This window comes from Triturus cristatus, chromosome 4_1, assembly GCF_964204655.1.
Source record: "Triturus cristatus chromosome 4_1, aTriCri1.1, whole genome shotgun sequence".
Taxonomy (NCBI): domain Eukaryota; kingdom Metazoa; phylum Chordata; class Amphibia; order Caudata; family Salamandridae; genus Triturus; species Triturus cristatus.
This window is the reverse complement of record NC_140585.1, coordinates 285102201-285122043: the sequence shown is the minus strand read 5'-3', so window position 1 is coordinate 285122043 and position 19843 is coordinate 285102201. Positions and strand designations below refer to the sequence as shown.

Below are 19843 nucleotides of genomic sequence, written 5' to 3'. Positions count from 1 at the left end.
ACGGCAGAGATTAGTTTAACTTTTTATTAATTTTTAAACTCCCTCCCAGTGCTCTCCCTCCCATGCTCCCCCGTACCCCTCCCCCACCCCACCACTTTATCTATGTGGCAGCCACTAATGTTGGAGTGTAGGGGTATAGACAGAAGTAAAGTGTGGGAGAGTGGCACGCAGTGTAGTATAGTGTTGCAAAGTGAAGTTGCGTAGAGTACAGTAGTATGTCAAACAGTGGAGCTGCATAGAGTGTAGTGTGTCGTAGTCTAGAGTAGACTTGCATAAAGTGGAGTTTAGTAGCGTAGCGTAGCATATGTAGTAAACTGTTATAAATTAGAGTGGGGTCTCGTACAGTAGAGTGGAGTGCTGTGTTGTATATAAAAGTTTAGAACAGTGGAGTGTAAGGGGACAGAGTGGGGTTGATTGTCATAAAGTGTGTTTGACTTTCGTAGAGTAGAGTTATATAGAGTGGAAGAGAGTGTCATACAGTGTAGTGGCTTAGAAAGGAGTGGGGTACATTGTAGTGGCATAGAGTGGATTACCATAAAGTGATGTATCATACAGTGGAATAGTGTACAGTGGAGAATAGAAAAGTGTAGTGGCATAGCATGGAATAGTTTAGAGTGCAGTGGTGTACAGTAGACTGGCATAGAGTGGAGTTGGTTATAGTGGATTAGCGTAGAGTGGGGTGGCATACATTAAAATGGCATAGCGTAGAGTTGAGGAAACTGTTATATACTGGAGTGGCATCTCATACAGTAGAGTGGAGTGCTGTGTCGTACAGTGTTGGAAGCTGTCATTGAGTGAAATAAAGTGCTGTACAATAGAGTGTACGGGCATAGAGTTGAGTATAAATATGGACAGTAGAGTGCCTAGGGATAGAGTGGAGGGAGTCTAGTAGAGTGGCATAGAGTGCAGTAGAGTTTGGTAGAGTGGAGTTGTAGAGAGTGGAGGAGAGTACACTGGAGTAGTGTAGAGTGGAGAAGTGTACAGTGAAGTGGTATAAAGTGGAATAGTGTAGTGTGGAGTGGCATACAGTGGAGTAACAGAGACTGGAGTGGCATACAGGGAAGTGGCGTTGAGTGTAATACCATATAGAGTAGTAACATACAGTGGAGTGGCATACAGTAGAGAGTGGTAGAGTGGAATACCATACAGTATAGTGGCAAAGATTAAAGTTGTGAACAGTGTAATAGCGTAGAGGGGAGTGACGTACAGTGGGGCAGCGTAGAGTGGAGTACAGTGGAGTGGTGTAGAGTAGAATAGCGCAGAGTGGAATATCATATATATATGTACATATATACATATATATGAATGAAGTTCGCCACCAACACCAGTCATTCAAGGACCAAAGGACGAAAGCGGACCACCAAAATCTGTGCAATTTCCAATTTATTCCAAGCCAAGCAAATCCGCCATTACGCGTTTCAACCCCCAATCGGGTCTTGATCACATGACGAATTGCGTAATCAAATCATGACATTTAAAGGGAAAGGTACGTGGATATGACGACACAGGATCAAAGTGCAAATGCATGGCAACTGAAAAGTTACTACTAGCAGCAGTTATAGGTAAACACACATAAAAACACTAGCAATGAATAAAGTGCAATATGAATAAATATATAAATATAAATAAATATATATACACAAGCGCTATTAAATACTTAAAAACATTTGCTGATAAAATCACAATATGTTAAAAAAAGCGAAAAAAGCCAGCTGTGCATGTAAATAAAGTTGGTTGACAGTTTGAAAAAAAAGGGGGGGGGAAAGTTTTTCCTTTATATATTCGTGACTAAAAGACAAAACATAAGCAATTGGAATCTCTTAAAATATTGTCAAATGGTTTTCAATAGAATTGAAATTGCTCGCTTACTAATTTTGTAAGAACATGTTGTTATGTCTTAATTCGTCTCAACCAACTATTTATGCGTGTAATACATTTTTGCTGTTTATAATGCTGCAAGACATAGTAATAATGCCCAAGGGGGCTTTTTCAATAGGTGTGTGTCATATGATATCACAATATATCAAATCCCTCAAGTCAAATTTGAATAAATGCAAATATATAAATAATAATGTGCAAAACAAGAATTGTTTAACAAACAGTGTTTCAAAAAGTATTTAAATGAGAATCAGTCTTATAATTGCGATGTTTCATGCCAAAGATTTTTCCATCATTGTGTGTATGGTTAATCATAGATGTTTTTGGTCATTGCTGTACATGTAATTAAAAAATGTGAGCCCACATTTTAAATTACAGTGTCATGCCAATTAAAATCCTCAGAGACATGTATAAAAATCTTCGCTAGCATTCAATCCCGAAGGTTGTTTAGTGTCAAGTTCCAATATATATCGGGTTTCCAGCAAGCGTAATTTAGCTTCTCGATTCCCCCCACGTTTTAGTGGTAAGATGGTATCAATTACGTAATATTGGAGATGTAAGGGATTGCTATTATGATGTTGTTCGAAGTGTCTGGCGACAGGGTATGCCTGGTCTTTGCATTTGATTGCTCTTATGTGCTGGAGTATCCGCTTGTGGGCCGGAAGTTTGGTACTTCCAATATATTTGAGCCCACAAGGACACTCCAGCACATAAATCGCAAATTCTGTTTTGCAGGTTAGCCTCTTGTTTATTGCAATGGGATTTTGTCTGAATGGGCTACTATATTGGGTTTTGTTGCATCCAAACTGACAAGCTTTGCAATTGGAGCATTTTCTAAAACCCTTGCATTGTGATAGCCAAGTATTGGAGGCTATAACTTCAGGACTGTTGCTCACTAGAGCATTGCTCATTGATGGTGCCTTTCTGAAAGTCAACATAGGCTTAGTTGGAACTAATTTGCCTATAACCGGATCACCTTGTATCAGGTTCCAGTTTCTATAGAAGATTTTTCTTAATTTTTGATGTTGTATATTGAAAGTCAAAATAATTCTTGGTTGCAATAATGGTTCTGTTGGCTCTCTTACAACCTTATTGACTTTTAGAGTGAGTGCCTCTTTCCTAGACAAATTTTTGACTTTATTAATGGCCGCATCAATTACTGTCTTAGCATAGCCCCTGGACAAAAATCTTTGCCTACAAGCTTCCTGTGCAACATCACAGTCAGAGTCTATGCTGCAGATTCGCCTAATACGCAGCATCTCCCCATAAGGGATGCTGCGTATTAAATGATGTGGATGGTGACTAGACGCATGCAAGATTGTATTGCCCGCTGTCGGCTTCCTAAATAATTTGGTAGCCAACCGTCCTCCATCAATATAAATCTCCACATCCAAAAAGCAAACCGACATGGCGCTGATAGTTGATGTGAATTGGAGATTGAAGCAATTGATATTTAAAGACTCTACAAAGTCAGATGCCCCCAATTCTGTACCACTCCAAATCAAGAATAAGTCATCTATATATCGTAGATATATGATGGCATGATTATTCATAATTTCCTTGTTCACACCCCAGAGAACCTGCTCCTCCCACAGTCCCATATGCAAACAGGCATAACTGGGGGAGAAGCAGGCCCCCATCGCCACGCCTCTTATTTGCTGGTAAATTTGACTGTTAAATAAAAAGAAGTTTTGTTCCAGGCATCCCTGTATCATAGTAGCTAGCATTCTGTTGTGCAGGGAAAAGTTTAATGGTCGTAGGTTCAAGTAGTGTTCCACAGCTTTTAGACCATCAAGGTGTCTAATAGATGTGTATAATGATGATACATCCAACGTGATTAAAAGCATCCCCGGACCCCATGTTATTTGCTCAATTTTTCGCAAGAAATCTGAAGTGTCCTGAACATAGGATGCTAATCCCTTAACCCAGTCTTGTAAGAAAAAGTCTATATATTTAGACGTATTTTCCATTAAACTCCCAATAGCGGAAATGATGGGCCTTCCAGGTGGTTTGGTGTTGCATTTATGGAGTTTTGGTATCAAGTAAAGGGTTGGGATAACTGGATGATCATTCTTTAGAAATTTGTACTCCTCGTTGGTTAACAGGCCTGCGCTTTTCCAAGCCAATAGTCATATATACATATATACATATATATTACCTACTGGCGGTCGCCAGTAGGTAGTTATAGTTAGGACCTCATTTCTATTGAAAACACGTTTTTTGATTTGCTAATATCTTTGGCGTCGTTCAACAAATCTTTGTGAAATTCTCCCAAAAAAAAGTCTATCCAGATCAGCTCCTATCCTGAAAGTTTGCGGGTGATTCGTCAAGCGGGGGCAGAGGAAAAAGGGTGTCCAAAAAAGTGTTTTTCGTGTGTTAATTTCTATAGGAAATTTTGAGACAGGCTACAGCCCGAACTACTGAACGGAATTACACTAAGTTTCGCAGAAAGGTAGCTCTTGGTTCAGAACGCTACCTTAATTTTAAATGGTGTAAATCCGTTCAGTAGTTGCCGAGAAATTAAAAAAATAAGTGTAAAAAAATCAGTTTCCCATAGGAAACTTTAGGCAAGGCTACAGCCAGAACCACTGAACGAAACTGCACCAAATTTGGCAAAAAGGTAGTGCTTGGTTCAGAAAGCGACCTTTTTTTTAAATGGCGTAAATGCATTCAGTACTTTTTGAAATATTAAAGAAAAAAATATATATATATGTGGGCGGAGCCTAACCCCCGAGCACGAGCCTGGCTCTAATTGGCTGCCAACACTTCAAACCAGGAAGTGTTGGCAGCCATCTTGTTGCCTCGCATCAAGTAAAAATCAATGTGCCTGTTTGTGAAAGTAGAGGTGGCCTGGCACGGACTTTCGTTGCAGCAGACTTGGTGTGGCGCTAAGGTAAAAATCAATGTGCCGGTTTATAAATGTAAAGGTACAGGTAGCCTGGCGCGGACTTTAGTTGCGGCACTCTGCCTGCTGTTTTTGCCGACTTGGTGCGGCGCTGAGGCGATTGTGTTAAAAGAAGTATTTCAGGAGACTCTCAGATCCGGAGCTATAATAAAAATATAAAGCTTCTGCGATGAACACTGCAGCTCGGGGTATGCACATTAAGACATGAGGATTAAGGCAGTCTACTTGCGATGATGAGTGCGGTAGGACTGTCTGTACAGTGTTATTCTGAGGCTAAATTGATTTATGTTGCGCAACTCTTCTGGCAAGCTTTCTATTGAGCTGGGACATTGTGTAATAAGTATTATACGCCCGTGTGTTCCGATTAACGGTGCCCATGTACCCCCTCCACGCACTTGTATCTCTTGTGTCTCCTGCAGTCTACGCAGTGCACTTCCAGATCCACTGCACGTTATTGCTACCGATGTGTCAGCAACTTTCATTTAGAGCAGTGGTTCCCAATCTGTGTGCCACGTAATGCTGGTGCGGCATTGAAACTAACCAGGGACGCCACAAAGCAAGCACACAGTTTGGGAACCACAGGCCGGTTCTAACCAAACAAAGGCCAACTTTGGGCAGCACAGGAACAGCTAATGCACTCACTGCCCCGACTGCCGGGGTACACTCCATCCTAGCGTGGTGCGGCTCCGCGTTCACCATCCTTGGGGGGTCGGGCAACACTCTCACCATTCTTAACACGCAGCACGTCATATGCACAGTCCTTTCCGATACAGGTTATTCAGACACACGGATGGATAGATGAATACATTCTCCTCAGTAAGGTTTACTTAATATGGAGGTGAGACGCGAGACGCATCTTTCCTTGCCCCCTTCACTTGCAGCATTTGAATAGGGGGTAATGTATAAACTGGAGGCGCCTTTCAGAGTGTGGACCTGGGGCCTAATTAGGCTCAGGTAGGTGTGCCATTAGCCCCCTCCCTTTATTAATTACCCAGCCTCTCCTTTTTTATTAAATTTGGGTTGGGGTATCAGGAGCCTGATAAGGCTGTGCAGCCCCCTCCCCTTTTAAGGATGACATCTCAAATGATATCATTGATGACATCACTGATGATATCATCTAATGAGTGTGTTAGTTTGTTTTATAGTTTACATAGTGGCAGGTTGTCATAATGAGATGGGTGGTGTGTAGTTTGACTGCTGTCTCCAGTAACTTTGAGGTGAAGGGATGATTTGCAGGATCATAAGAATTTCTCAGATCAAAAAGGTTCAAGGAAGCTTTCTTTTAGGAAGGGGAGTGATGACTACAACTAATTTAGCTCGTTAGACAGGAATCACTCCTTTCAACCCAGGTTCAGATGACAGCTAAGGATCAATGGTTAGTGATATTTGCAGTTTCCCAATATTGTTAATAAAGTAAAGTTGTTGGCCAATTGCTGTGAGCTTAGTGAGTAGTGGTAAGATCAGTAGATTTAAAAATCCCTTATGAATTCGAAAGGGTTCCTTCTGAGGGTTGAATGCAGGAAGAACCTGATGAGATAAGACATATTTATTATAACCCTAGTCATAGAACCATAATGTCTTAGAAGCAAATGTGTATTCTCATGAGTCTCCATGCTGTAGCTAGAGCTCTATGATTGCTCTATTGAGCATTTCTAATATTTGGGAAAACCAAGGGGGCACATATGATTAGGCATTTTACATTTTTTGAGAAATGTAAGATTTGAGGCTTCAACATTAATTGTATTCATCAATGTTTGGCACTGATCGGGCAAGGCCTTCTTCCTAAGGCCTTGCCCGATCAGTTACCAGCAATAGAATCAGTTCCCAGTGGTTGATCTCTAATTTTTCCCATGACATGCTTTTTCCTGATTCTAGGGGCCCGATTCACAGAACTAACTTAAGACAAAATCCTAAACTTACTACTTTTAGTAGTCACAGAAGTTAGGATTTTGTCCTAAGTTTGTCTTAAGTTTGTCTTAAGACAGACTTAAGACAGACTTAAGACAAACTTAAGACAGACTTAAGACAGACTTAAGACAAACTTAAGACAGACTTAAGACAGACTTAAGACAGACTTAAGACAGACTTAAGTTAGGATTTTGTCTTAAGTTTGTCTTAAGTCTGTCTTAAGTCTGTCTTAAGACAAACTTAAGACAAAATCCTAACTTCTGTGAATACCAAAAGTAGTAAGTTTAGGATTTTGACTTAAGTTAGTTCTGTGAATCGGCCCCTAGGTCACTACCCTAAAATATGTGTATTTTTAGCAAGGCACATTACACTTTCTCACTTATTGTTTCAATCATACCCATAATGTTTCATCTCTTAACTATTTGACACAGTGTACCATTACGCAGGGCCCAGTTAATTGCGATATGTGCAGGAATTCAATATGTGCAGTAATTCCAGTTACCGCTCATATCGCAATTAAGAGTTTTGTGATCAATATCAGTAGGTCAAACCTGATGATATTTATATGGGGAAAAATGCGCAGTATGTAATGCAATTAACACCAAAATCTGCATTTTATTTCCCAAACACTTGTTATCCGGTGGTATTTATTGCACCTGATGAATACCAACTCGGAAGAGTCTGATTTTATTCAATGGAATACATATCACACCAATTACTTGGCCTCTTGGAATGAAGGCCTCTCTGTCTTGTCCAAGTTTTTTTATCCAGACACATCCTCTCATTGAAATGGAATTCAGACAAAATATCGAATCAAAAATATCGTCATACAGAACTATTGTGATACAGAAATATAATGTGCAAGAATATCGATTTTAAGGTATGTAATATCGATTTTAACAATATCGAAATAATTAATATCATTTACAAAAATATAGTTAATATCGTTTTCTAATTATTTTTATGTACTTTAGTATATATTTCAATTGTGTATGTTATCCATTGTTTGTATAGTTATTGTTAATGTTGTTTAATATAGTTGATTTTTTTTTGTAGTTTTTAAATGTAATGTAAACATATTTTGCTATTTTTAGTACCGTGGGGTGCTGTGGGGTTCATAGGGGTACAGTGTGGGAAATACATTATAATTATATCATATAATTATATCATAATATTTTTGTTTATCAATATTAATTTCTAATTATTTATGTCAATTGTGCAATTAATTATTGTTAATGTTATGTTTTAGGTGCGGGTTGTGGGTTTTCTAAGGGTAAAGAGTAAGAGGTACATTTTTACAAATTAATTGATAATAAACTTTTTAATATTCATTTAATTTGCTAATTATTTATTTTAATTGTATAATTAATTTTTGTTAACATTAACTTTTAAATGTGGGTTGTGGGTTTTGTAGGGGTATAGGGTGAAAAGCAATTCAATTAAAATACATTAATAATTCATTTGAATTATTATTATTTATTTAATTGCTAATTAATTATGTCAATTGTATGATTATTTTTTATTAACATTTAGGTGTGAGTTTGGGGATTTGTAGGGGTATAGGGTGGGAAGTAAATTAATTATAATTATTTAAGAATTAATTGAATTAATATTAATATTTTATTGATAAATATTGATGTACATTATGTAATAGATTATTTTGTATATTTTTTTGGGGGGGTTGTGTTGCTGTTTTTGTATGGGTAAAGGGTGTGTAGAAAATTAAGTATATTAATATATGCTGACTCTCTCTCCTGAGCCGCGTTTATCAACGTACTGATGATCGGAGTTGATCTGGATCCAACCACATGCAGTAAGCCTTTTTCTTCCTACCTGGGGGACAGAGGCAGTCTCCTTGCTCAGGCAGGGCTCCGACGGCATCTCCTCTGTCCTCGAGCCTCCTCGGATACAAAGCCTCCCTCGTCTTGGTCGTAGCAGCAGTGTTGGGTCACAGGCAATGTGACCTCTGGCCTCCGGGCATCCAGGAGCCTCTCCTGGCATATGGGATCTCTCCAACGAGTCTCACTGTCCGGTCGTGCTGGCCTCAGTTTGCCTCTTCCGCGGTCTCTCCTGGCATATGCTGTTAAGGGCAACCTTCCGCACACGGCTGATGGCCCGATCGATGCAGCACTGACCTTAGTGCACTGCAGCTCCTCTTGGCATACGGGGTCACCAAACTTCACAATGCGGCACAGGGGTAACGGGCCAGTCTATGCAGCACTGTCCTTGATGCATGGTGGCCCCTCCTGGCATACTGGGTTACCCAACTTCACAACGCAGCACAAGGGCAATGGCCGGATCGGTGCGGCACAGCTCCTCACACTTTACTCAGTAGCCCCACACATCCGGACTCTTCTCATGATCTCGCTCCCTCCAACACACTCCTCTCCCTCACAGGCACACCGGTCTTGGCGAGCAGGCAGGGAGACTAGCAGGTTTGAACCCTAATCCTGGTCACAGGCAGAAGTCTTACAAAGCTTCCCTTCCTCATGCAACCCGACTGCCTGCTCGGCAGATTACAAAGTATGGGGTCTTAGACTTCCCTTCTTATAGTCCTTTTCCAGACACAAAATGTGATTTAGGGTCTGGGCCTTTGAAGTTTTATGCTCGGCTTCCGCTTCTCTGAAATGGACATCTATCACCATTCTTCCACTTCCTGAAGGATGCCTGTCACTGCAGGCATGACTCTGAAGCTGATTAACCCAAAACAAGATTCATGGCAGTGACCAGAGTTCACAGCTGGATGTCAGACATTGTGATCTGTGCATTAAAGGTTAATCCTGGGCTCTCAGATGTGTCCAGGCCCCTTCCTTGTGATTTGTCACTAAATCAAAGAGCCCTTGGAAATGCACAGTGAGAGCCAGGATCCCCCTCACCCTGTGTTTGTCCCACCCAGCTTACAGGATGCAGCAATATACAATTTTGTCTGGGGAGGTTCCTCTGCTCCTCGTGTTTTCGACAGGCAGGCCTGGGCTTCCCAAAATTAAATTCAAGGTTGTCCTTGTAGTGTACCAGTGCAGCCACTTCTGCACTAGGCATACATTCGCAGCACACTCCACTGTCTAGATTTGTTGTGCCCATGTACCATGCAACCACCAGCATTACCACATGCAGCACACGCACTCAGTCTGTACACAATGTCCAATACTACAGTCTCTCTGTACTGCACCATAAATTGTCACTTTAAACACCCTCTGCCAGCGCACACACATTTACCATGTGGATCCAGTTCCACACTACGGGCCCGATTCACAGAACTAACTTAAGACAAAATCCTAAACTTACTACCATTTTGGTATTCACAGAAGGCACTTACTCATTTCGGTATTCACAGAAGTTAGTAGTCCTAAGTTTAGGACTCCTAAATGCCTTCTGTGAATACCGAAAGTCTTAAAATTAGGATTTTTCGCAGTTTAGTAGTAGTATAGTTAGGACTCCTAACTTTAGGACTCCTAAATGCCTTCTGTGAATACCGAAATTCTTAAAATTAGGATTTTTCTCAATTTAGTAGTCCTAAGTTTAGGACTCCTAACTTTAGGACTCCTAAATGCCTTCTGTGACTACCGAAAGTCTTAAAATTAGGATTTTTCGCAGTTTAGTAGTAGTATAGTTAGGACTCCTAACTTTAGGACTCCTAAATGCCTTCTGTGAATACCGAAATTCTTAAAATTAGGATTTTTCTCAATTTAGTAGTCCTAAGTCTAAATTTAGGACTACTAAATTGAGAAAAATCCTAATTTTAAGACTTTCGGTATTCACAGAAGGCATTTAGGAGTCCTAAAGTTAGGAGTCCTAACTATACTACTACTAAACTGCGAAAAATCCTAATTTTAAGACTTTCGGTATTCACAGAAGGCATTTAGGAGTCCTAAACTTAGGACTACTAACTTCTGTGAATACCGAAATGAGTAAGTGCCTTCTGTGAATACCAAAATGGTAGTAAGTTTAGGATTTTGTCTTAAGTTAGTTCTGTGAATCGGGCCCTACACCTTCTCCATAGTGTATATCTTGCACGTTCATGTCAATAAAAATATGTTTAAAACAGATCTTGCATGCTCATGTGCACTCAGCACGTTTCCACCACCACATTAACCTGATGTAGGCCGAGGGTGAATTAAACAGACAGCAGCTGAACTTTTAAAAAGGTCAGTGAGCTTTTAGGCCTCACTACCATGACCCAGGCCGAAACTGACCTGGTCACTACTACAGGTCATTACTCAGTATCCTGCCACCACCGCACTTGTGGTACCATTAAGAACAAGCTGGCTATAGTATGTGCCGCCACAAATTTTAAATGGCTGAATGCTCTTCCTCTTGTTCTCATGGGCATTAGAAGCATTCCATATAAAAAGACTGGTATTTTACCTCATGAGGTGTTAATGGGCAGAGCTATGAGAATTCCATACATCCCTTCAGCAACACTTGTGTCACTAATTGATGATTTTGTATTAGATTACTGCAAGGGTCTGGTGAAATATGTCTTTCATCATGTGAATTTGGCAACAGCACCAACAAAAGAAACTCAGTGACATCTACTACAACCCTAAGCCTAGGTTCTTTTGAAGAAGTATGCCTGCAAGAGCTTCCTTGAACCCAGGTGGAACGGGTCACTTTAAGTCGTGCTTGTGACTAACACTACCTTAAAGCATGATGCAGTGGATCCACGTAGTTCAGACGAGGAGAGTGAAGATGGTGGATGAAAAGGTGGTGACAACAACCACTGATTCACAGAGCTAAGCTCAAGTTTGCAGTTTTGATCCAGAGGGGGAAGATGTTGGAGAAGTTGCTGATGAAGCTGATGAGAGTGAAGATCTTGGTATTAGTACACAGTTTCACTTTGATAATCAGAGTGAAGAACTGTTGCAAAGTCACAGGCAGTAAGAAGCTAAAATCTCAGATCCAGTTTGTGAAAAACTTCAGCTAAAAATATGAGAGTCCCAAGAACCCACAAGGTAAAGAAGCAGTTCACGGTGAGTCGAGTTACTGATCACAGTACAAGTATGACTGTGAGTGAAGAAACAGAAGATTGAAAGAAAGCGTCAAATAGTCAAATGAACTAACACTGTGAAGAGAACTTGCAAAAAGAGACACTGGGAGACTGAAAGATCAGAGTCTATCAAAGAAGAACCAGAGTCGAAAGAAATCAATTATTAAAATAGTAACAGTGGCCTATTGCCAAAAGACAAACGAGAAAGAGAATCCCGAACAGAAAGTACTTATCACCTGAGTGGGCATATCTGTGTCGGAAGAAGAGTCAAATGTGGAAGTATATGGGCTGACAAACTGCTGAAAATTAATCTATGAAAGTGAACTAGAAGAATAGTACCCACCTTGATCTTTTGCAGGTCCTGCTAGTGGTGAAATTCTGAAATGATTTCAACCTTGATGAATAAATAGAAACCTGAACAAAAAAAACGAAATTAAACAAATAACAAGCTTTGAATTTTGATTATTGTTTAACAAAATATATGTTTTGTTGAAAAAAACATATTTTCAAGACTGTTTTTGAATCCTGAATTTGCTATTAATCATCACTTTTGATCTCAATAGACATGACTTACAGCAGATGCTGCCAAATGTTTAGTAAAATATTAATATAGTAATATTAATGGCTTTAATTGACCTACTGATGTGCCTAATTTCTCTAGTCGGATATGCTTCACCACAAGTTGAATTGACTACAGGACATAATGAATTCAGCAGGGGTGGGCGAAATATTTTGTTCCGCCGATGGAATTTGCATAATTTTGGCAACAATTCATTAGAGTTCCAGCAAAAATTCTACCTATCGCTGTGTGGTGGAATTGTTTTCTACACGCAACTCCAGGATGGTAAGATGGAGCATGCAAGCATGAATTGGCATCTCCTAGCATGATTTCCAGTTGCTAGGAGGCCACCCGGTGAGATTTATCTAATGTGGGTGGTCAAGGACAGTAGTGATCGTTCGTGGTCAGAAGGCTGCTGCTCGAGTAGAAAATCTATTCGAGCGGTAGCAAAATCAACTCAAGCAGCAGCGCCCTCTGGCACACCGTGTGGTGCCATTCACATTGATGTTTCAGTGCGGAGCACGCTCCCAGCACTAAATCACAGTGCGAGCAGCACTACGTGCTAATTTCCGCCCATTGGCAGACCTCCGCGGAATCTCGCATAGTTTTTATGTAACTCCTTGGAATTCTACAGAGTAAAATTCCACAAGTTCCGCCAACCCCTAGAATTTAGCCATAACACACTAACACATAGGGAAAGATTAGTTAGTAGGTAATGTGTATGCAAATTTATTAAAGGAGTATATCGATGTAATGGGGGCTAGCAACTGTCTTGTGTGGACTTTTGTCCCTTCTTCGGCAGGTGATGGAGCCACCTAGCAAGAGACGGCTGAACGGCCCCTATCGCCACAACGGTTGTGAAGTGTGAGTGAAATTGGTAGACTATATGGTTCTCAGTATTATGTGACAAGTCTGATTGTAATAACAATTTATTGTGCTACTCCCTGTCTGATCGGCTGTGATTCCGCACCTATGTATTTACGGTTCTCGATGCATTGTTCAGCACCATAAATTACTTGCAAGGAAAATTTAACAAAAATATATTTTGTTTTTAGAGAATGGAGCATGAGAGAAAGGGTGAATTGTATGGGTGTGTCCTGAACCTGTAGGAGTTAGGTCAATAGTATTTGTGGGAAACAGTGAGAGTGAAAGAAGTTATATAGGTAGTGTGAGTTTTTTTTGGTGAAGAACCAACACTTGGAGGAATTCATTATGTGTGTGGCAAGACTGCTTATATTACCTTATAAATGGGCTGATTCCTGTTACATGGAGTTGGTATTACCGAGGGTTTACACTGTGAATGAGATGAGTTATGTTGTTGGCTTTAAGAGAATGAAACGAGGATTTGGACAAATTGTGCTAGAAGTATTGGGGGCTATGTTTATGTCTATTTGAATCATGTCATATTAAAAGGTTATCTACACTTGTTGATCGTCTCGCTTCTAACACTGCTGATGCACTAATTCAAAAAAAATAATGAGCTAATTTCTATGCAAAAGATGATTATGCAAGACCGCTTAGCCCTGGAAATCCTTCTTGTGAAGGATGGTGGTGTTTGCAGGGTTTCGAAGATGAGAAAGTACTGCAATTTGATCCCAGATAACAGTAGGGTTATTAACTAACGCCTGTGTCTCCAAAATATCTCAAATTTCTCATGAAGTCCAAGCTTTTGAAGAGTATGGGTGCCTGGGAGAGTGAGATTGAGAAGGGTTTTAGTAATGGTGGTGAGTGATTTGATAGTTTGGGAGGGGACATGTTTAGGGTTATACTCACCCCTGTGATTATTCTGTTGATTTGTGCAATTGTTCTGCTCTTTTTTCAAATTTTCTGAATTAATATTTCTAAAATGTGGTGTATGGAGATGGTAAGGAGAGGGTTTTGTCAAAAAGAAAGAAGGTTGAAATTTAACTGGAAGATGCCAGAGATCGAGTACATAATCAACTGAAGATGTTTGAAGAATTGAATTGCAAGAAGCAGAAAGTAATGCAGACTGGATTATAAATAATTGTGGGGTTATAGTGATTATAGAAGAATCTAAGAGAAGAGTTTGTTGAAAACTTTTTTAATTAATCGAATTGTGCTTTAATAACAATGTGCAGAATAGTAATATGCACCCGAATTTATATATGTATTAACTTACATGATACTATTGTCTTTGAAATTATTTTGATATAACCTGTTAAAGTGCATTTTCTCAGCTTATGCTAATTAGGCCATAGTTGGGTCTCAAGGTCGTCTTGTTCAAAATGGATGTCTTATCATGCCACAATGACTGCTTGTTTTTTGTTATATCTGCTGCGCGTAGTCAAGCAAGTCATTTTTGTTAATTTCTGAATTACATTGTTCTCGATAAAGACTCTCTAACAAAAACTCAGTATTGTTCTGTTCTTCAAGGTCCTTCTTCTAGCACACGGTATTACACTGTATAAATAGTTCTCTGTTGTTATTGTAACTAGTTTGTTCTGACACCTCCAGATGACATTAGCTTAGAGGAGCTGAATCAATATTCATGCAGTGGGATAGTGATTGGGTGGTAAGGCTGTATGACGCTCTATAATTCCATGATGTTATTTGCTTAAATTGTAATTATTTTGCCCGCACCATTAAGAATATGCAGTTTCCAATATGTTCTATAAGAAGATTTCCTATATGAACCCTCACATTTGGGGTGAGCTAGAGACTTTTCCAATGCTTCTAGGCATCCAGTCTGATTTCTTACTGATTTTGCTGCTCATTTGTGGCTAGGGCATTTGATTTTGCCTGTTACTCTGCATTTCCCTATCATTGAGAAACTTCACAGCAATTGCTTCATGCATTTGCACTTTACAGTTTCTGTATTGTACCCTTTGAATGTTTATAATAAATCTGTGAAATTCCTAAGCTCACTTATTAAGTTGGTCCTTACTTAATTCACAGTATTTTGATATGCTGATTTGCACCTTATCTAGGGACACATTTCCTCATGAAATGGAAGTTTTACACCGTGCCTGATCGACCCACCCGTGGCCGTGTTATTAAGGTGTTTCATGGGGTGTAAGAATTTTAGGGTTAACCCGCACCCACAAAAACATAAAATTATAGATTAGTGAAAAGTAAATCAAGGGAATGTTTTTCACCTTGGGGTTGTGAGTGACAACTTGAGCTTTGCACTCGATGTATATTCAATATCACTCATAACCCCTTAGTGAAAAACATCAGTGTAATTCACTGTTACCCCTCCATAATTCATGTGTCTAATATCTCGGACAATCATTGTGGTCCACCTCTGAGGCAGGAGTCATCTTCATCAGGGCAGTTGAGAGGCTAGTGGGTCACATTTTGAATGTGAATTCAGAAAGCCAATACAATTGAATCAACTTATTTGAGGGCACATGTTTTTTAATTGGAAAGAGCAAAAGTATTAAGCAATAAATTCCACACATACAAGAAAACAAACAATTCAAATGTTTATGTTTTATGTTATAAATACATAAATGGCTTCATAAAGCAGTTGAATGATCCTTGACATACTTTTGAAATGGAACTTTTAGGGCATCATTACGATACCAGTAGGGCAACCACCGACAGGCAGTTGGTGGCGGTCCCACCAACAGACAGCCCTTCTGGCCGACCGCCGCATTACGATGCAGGTGGTAGGACCCTTGACTATCGAGGGACAGACTGCTGCCTCTGACAGGATCAACTGATCCTGACAAGGTGGCGTTTGGAATTGCGATCCTAAATGGAGGCGTGCCTGCGCAGGCACCACCATCAGGATTACGACGTCCATTTCGGACAGCCTATTCATGGTGGCCCGGCTGCCATGAAAAGGCTGCTGGCAAGGGACTTAGAGGCTCAAAGCTGGGCCCTCGTCCCCCGAAAGCCACTGTGAAGTGGCCTGGGGGGCACTTGTAGTCCCCCCCACACACATCCATGCACCAGGGCCAGCTCTAGGGCAGTGCGACCGGTGCCACTGCAACGGGAGCTTGCTTCCTGGGGGCACAGTGTTTGCAAGTTTATTATGTTTTTAAAATACCTGCTGCCGTGTTCTTTTGCTCCAGCAATTACCGGGCCTCACAAAAATGTCAAGATAACTCCTGTGATTAATTTTCTTCCTAGACAGAAATCGGAGTTTAGTGTAGTAGCGGTTTTGACTTATGTGAATGTAGTGCAGAGGGCTAATATGCCTGCTGCAAAGAAAGTGTACCATGTAGATTACAGATTGCTTAAAATGTAAATAAGTCAGCAGGTTACTGCTTTTAAAAGAGACATCCTTTTGTTTCTAGCAATTTATAACTTAAAGTCTTAATATAAAATAGTGAGCAATTAACTTTCATCATAGAACTGCATACACACTGCAAAGTATACATTAGAGCATAGATTACTGTTGCAAAAAGGGTTCATTTGCTGTTTCTTTTTCGACTACGAGTTTGTGCTTCTCCACACCCAACACTCCTAAACTATACTGCCCAGCAGTATGGATGACATGTCACTTCTACACCTTGTAGTCCTCTGGCTTATGTAACAATTCCTATATACTGATTTACACGCGTATGATTGATTGTCTCTGTGTAATGTGTGTGATGCAAAGTGCTCTGACATCCTTTACTGGTATGATTGGCACTATATAACTAATTCAATGCATCTGAGAGAGAGTGGTTATGGAGACTTGGTCACTGTTAAAGGATGCTAGTGAGAGAATCCGTGGTGGAGGTGGTCATTGGGAGCTCCAACTAACATTGTCGCACTGGGCGCCACCAGTGCTAAAGCCGGCCCTGCCATGCACCATGTGCCAAGTCCACATGGTGTCTGGCACACGGTGCATGGATGTGCATAAAGTGCCTTTTTCTACTTCAGCTTATGCTATGGCCCTGTTCCTGGACCGCAGCACAAGCCACAGTAGAGAAAGTCAGTTTCTGACCGCCTACACAGCGGTCTTATCATAATAAGGCAGGTGGGACCACTGACTCCTTGTCGGGCAATCTTATTCCCACTGCATCGGTGATTGGTCATCTGGCCGCCCACCATCGTAATTAGCCCGTAGTTTCCATTTTTTTTTTAAATCCAAAGCTCTCTGCACTGGCCCCAAACATTGGGCACATCTGACTAGCAAACTATCAAAGGCTAATAATTATCACTTTTGGAGGATTTACAATAATGCGCATATTGAGGAGGGATATGGCCAAACCGCATCTTCCTCTTACACCTCTCATTGTCAAACGCTCTCCAAAAATGCAAAATGGATGGTGAGTGGAAGAAACCAAACACATCCCAAATATTCACTCTTGCAGGAGGACAGATTGGCTTATGTGCTTCGAACAGACATACTCACTCCTTTCAAAGTGAATTGTAACCTTTAGAAAATATTTACCCTACTCCAGACATCCAACAGCTCAAACACTGTATGCACATCATGCAGCTCACCCTAACCAAGAAAGAATTTGTTATTTACCATAAGCAACAAATCTGACTCAATGACATGAACCTTGATGGCTGTGAGACCCAATTTCACTGAAAAGCAGTTCATTCGTATGTGCACCAACATTATCATCAATAAGCACATTGCAAAATAAATGCCCTGATACCAGCTCTCTTCTAAAGAAGGTGAAACCATTTCTTCTAGAAAGAAACTTCATAACTACTGTTCAATCCCTTGTTTCCTCGCATCTGCATGGTGGTAATGCCTCGTCCACGACCTTTCAAATTACACACTTTAGCCCCTACATAAAGAGATATGATCACATCGCCCCCATCCTGATGGAAGCCCTTGAGTCCTCTTGCCTGCCTGCACATCTTCCAAATCAGCTCGAATATTTACAAAGCTATCGCAACCAGCCCCCCCCCCCCCGTTTATCTTGCAGACAAGCCCACCATCTCTGGTGGCTCTTGGCACACCTGCAGCCAGTCCACCATCAGACTGGAGACTAAGAAGAGTAAAAATGAAAAAACAAGACAGCAGGCTTTTTCTATCTATGCTCCCATGATCTGAAAGAACTTCACCATATTCACAAGAACTGCCTTAAGTCTTCTCCAATTTATTTAGTAAACACTTTAAGACACACCTATTTTTTTTTTTAAACAATTTTTATTAATACAACGAACAAAAGTACACCTTTCGTCATTACATGGTATATCTGTGCGGTACAATGTGCTGTCATATCACTCAATTTCTGACATTGATTGCGATTGTCATACAGGTACATCCAAGCCCTTATTTCCGCCACCCGCCACCCCCCTCTTCTTCCCTTACCCTCCCTCAGGTCGAGTCCCACGTGACAATACTGCCCCGAGTTTAGTCGCTTAGCTCGGACTCCGAGTTCGGTACAGGGGGTTCGCATAAATTGCCTCTATATGTGTTCCATTTTCCCCATATTCTCTGCCATCTCCGGGGGCAACCTCTGTTGACACACACCACCCTCTCCGCCATCATGGCACTGTCTAGGTCGTGGCACCACCTCATATGAAGACACACCTATTTTAAGAACACCTCCACCCAATGCAGTAACAATCCACTAACCACTCCTATCAATAGTGGACTGCATTTTTACCTTTGAACCTGGAAAGCGTTGCGATGCATTTTTGGTTAATTTTACGCTATACAAATACCACATTTCTGCGTTTAGGTTATTTTAGATAGCTTTACACTAATCTAAGTATTACTATGACTAACAATCTATATGACTGTGGTACAGTTAAACTTTTAAATCTTTAAAACTATTAAATTGCTTCTGCAGTAGTGTGTGCTAGGAGAATTAAAGACCAATCCATAGGGTTTTCTCATTACACAGCTAGCTTTTTCGCAGGTGGTGATAACGTGCTACACTGTACTACTGAACAGAAGTCACTAATACCTGGGATGCAGTTTAACAGAATCGGTTCTAGCCGGGGTTTTAAGGAAGTGGGAATAATCTTGAGAGTACAGTAAAATCGAATGCAATTCTTGTAGGGCATGTGTGGAACAGCCAAGAAGGGGTTGCAGAAAATTTGATAATCAGCATGTTTAAGGCATGATGAATTCATTTGTTTTATTCATTTATGTATCGTTTTATATAGCACATGCAGGAATAGCAAATATATACATGTTCAAGTTCAGCACAAAAATTGACTAAAAGAATGAAAATTGTTGGATTTGAGGAGGAGGGATCATGAGACACATCAGTGATTACATCTCAATTTCATGAAAGAGTTACTGAGTAAAAGAGAGCAAAACCAAGATGTGGGCAAAACCAAGTTCTGGGCATCAAGACACAGGGGTAAAGTGAAGGTCAAGGGCAAAGCATTCAAGTTTGAAGTTGAAAGATGGCAAGAGCACCATGGTCCGAATAGGGGTCAGGATGGCAGTCCATATCCTGAGGGATGAATAAAGCATGTTGTGCACATTCATCTCCTATAGCTGTCTAAATGTTGCAGTCTTGTTGCTGTGGTGGTTTTCTAACAATAACTCTATATTCGCCTTCAGCTTTCATTGTTTTTTACTCTTTCTCTCTACAGCTTCACAAACGGAAGCTTCTCCAGTGGTCTCACCTCCAGGTGAACAAAATGACCCAAACGAGATCTGCCTCTATCACATCTGGAAGTTCTGCAGAAACCAAAGTGAGTGCTCAGGGTCCACATTCTTCTTGCAGGG

General features: G+C 40.5%; 1 protein-coding gene across 1 annotated transcript in view; it reads left to right on the top strand.

The window, feature by feature from the left end:
- The window catches only part of LOC146854285 (protein mono-ADP-ribosyltransferase PARP12-like), a 307738-nt gene that overhangs the window by 115897 nt on the left and 171998 nt on the right, over positions 1-19843 (top strand). The window contains exon 4 of the mRNA XM_085652066.1: positions 19708-19809. Coding sequence (XP_085508192.1) covers positions 19708-19809 — 102 coding nt within the window. The remainder of the gene's footprint in view (positions 1-19707; positions 19810-19843) is intronic.